The sequence below is a fragment of the Stegastes partitus genome, unplaced genomic scaffold (assembly GCF_000690725.1).
Source record: "Stegastes partitus isolate 25-593 unplaced genomic scaffold, Stegastes_partitus-1.0.2 Scaffold414, whole genome shotgun sequence".
In the NCBI taxonomy this organism is placed as follows: Eukaryota; Metazoa; Chordata; class Actinopteri; family Pomacentridae; genus Stegastes; species Stegastes partitus.
In genome coordinates, this window is record NW_007578145.1 from 371,199 (window position 1) to 372,267 (window position 1,069).

General features: G+C 41.8%; 1 protein-coding gene across 1 annotated transcript in view; it reads right to left on the reverse strand.

Annotated features, from left to right (window-relative positions):
• Nucleotides 1–250: 250 nt before the first annotated feature.
• The window catches only part of LOC103360092 (transmembrane protease serine 11F-like), a 12,754-nt gene continuing 11,935 nt past the window's right edge, over nucleotides 251–1,069 (reverse strand). Inside the window, exon 10 of the mRNA XM_008285746.1 lies at nucleotides 251–726. Coding sequence (XP_008283968.1) covers nucleotides 370–726 — 357 coding nt within the window. The 3' untranslated portion in view covers nucleotides 251–369. The remainder of the gene's footprint in view (nucleotides 727–1,069) is intronic.

Below are 1,069 nucleotides of genomic sequence, written 5' to 3' on the forward strand. Positions count from 1 at the left end.
TTGACTTATTTTCAATGATGTGTTGATAAAGGATTTGTAGATTACACATTTAAAAAAATCTTATCTCTGCTCTTTTATCAGCGTTTTAAGATGTTCTATGTGATGAATGGTGAGAACTTCCATCAGCCTGGGTCATTATCAGCAGCAGCAGCATGTGAAGTATCACTCTACTGTTGGACCAGGAGATTGTTTACTGACACAAATTTACCAGAATAACAATACACAAAAAATCTGAATAAAAGTCCTGCATTTGAAATGGTCCTGATGTAAAAGTACCAAAAATAAAAGTGGCAATAATTAAGCTGGGTGACTAATACATGTTATTGAATAGCACTGATGCATCAACGTGTAAGTGGAATTTTGCAGTTGTTAGTCTGTGCAGTGTAGCAGTTTAATAAAAACAATCAAAGCTGCTTCAATTTGCAGTGCAATAAATGAAAGTCGGTGCCTTTCACCGCCGGAGGAAGGTGTCGTTTTGAGAGTGGGGGGTGCAGTCAGGGCTGACGGATGAAAAGAGCTGTTTGTCAGCATGCATGAAACAGAAAAAGAGAAACTCTCCTCGCTCTGCCCGACGTAGTTGCTGATGAAGCGCAGATACTTGGACACCCGAGTGTAGACACCAGGTTTTCCTGGGAGACCGCAGCCGTCTGAACTCCCATAACTCATGATTCCCACCTGAACGAAGCGGCCGGCTGCACGACACACCAACGGGCTGCCACTGTCCCCCTGTGGAGGCACAACAAACACAAACGAGTTTAACTTCTTTTGTTTCCACACAACATATTGGTAGAAATCAGTCAGTAGCTGGGACACTATTACACTTTAAGAACTACTCCAACCCGTGAATAAAATAAATGTACTCCATGACATGTCAGTGTCCTGCATTCACAACCTTCCTTTAGTGAAAGTGCACTTGGCTGCAAAATGTCCTCAAAAAATATGAAAAGTCAAAGCTCATGCCGCAGTGCAGTTCCTCTTTGTAAATCATGCTTTATTATAAATTAGATTTTATATCTTGAAACTGATGCCACCTCATAGCTGCGAGACAACAGTGCTAACCACCGCTCCA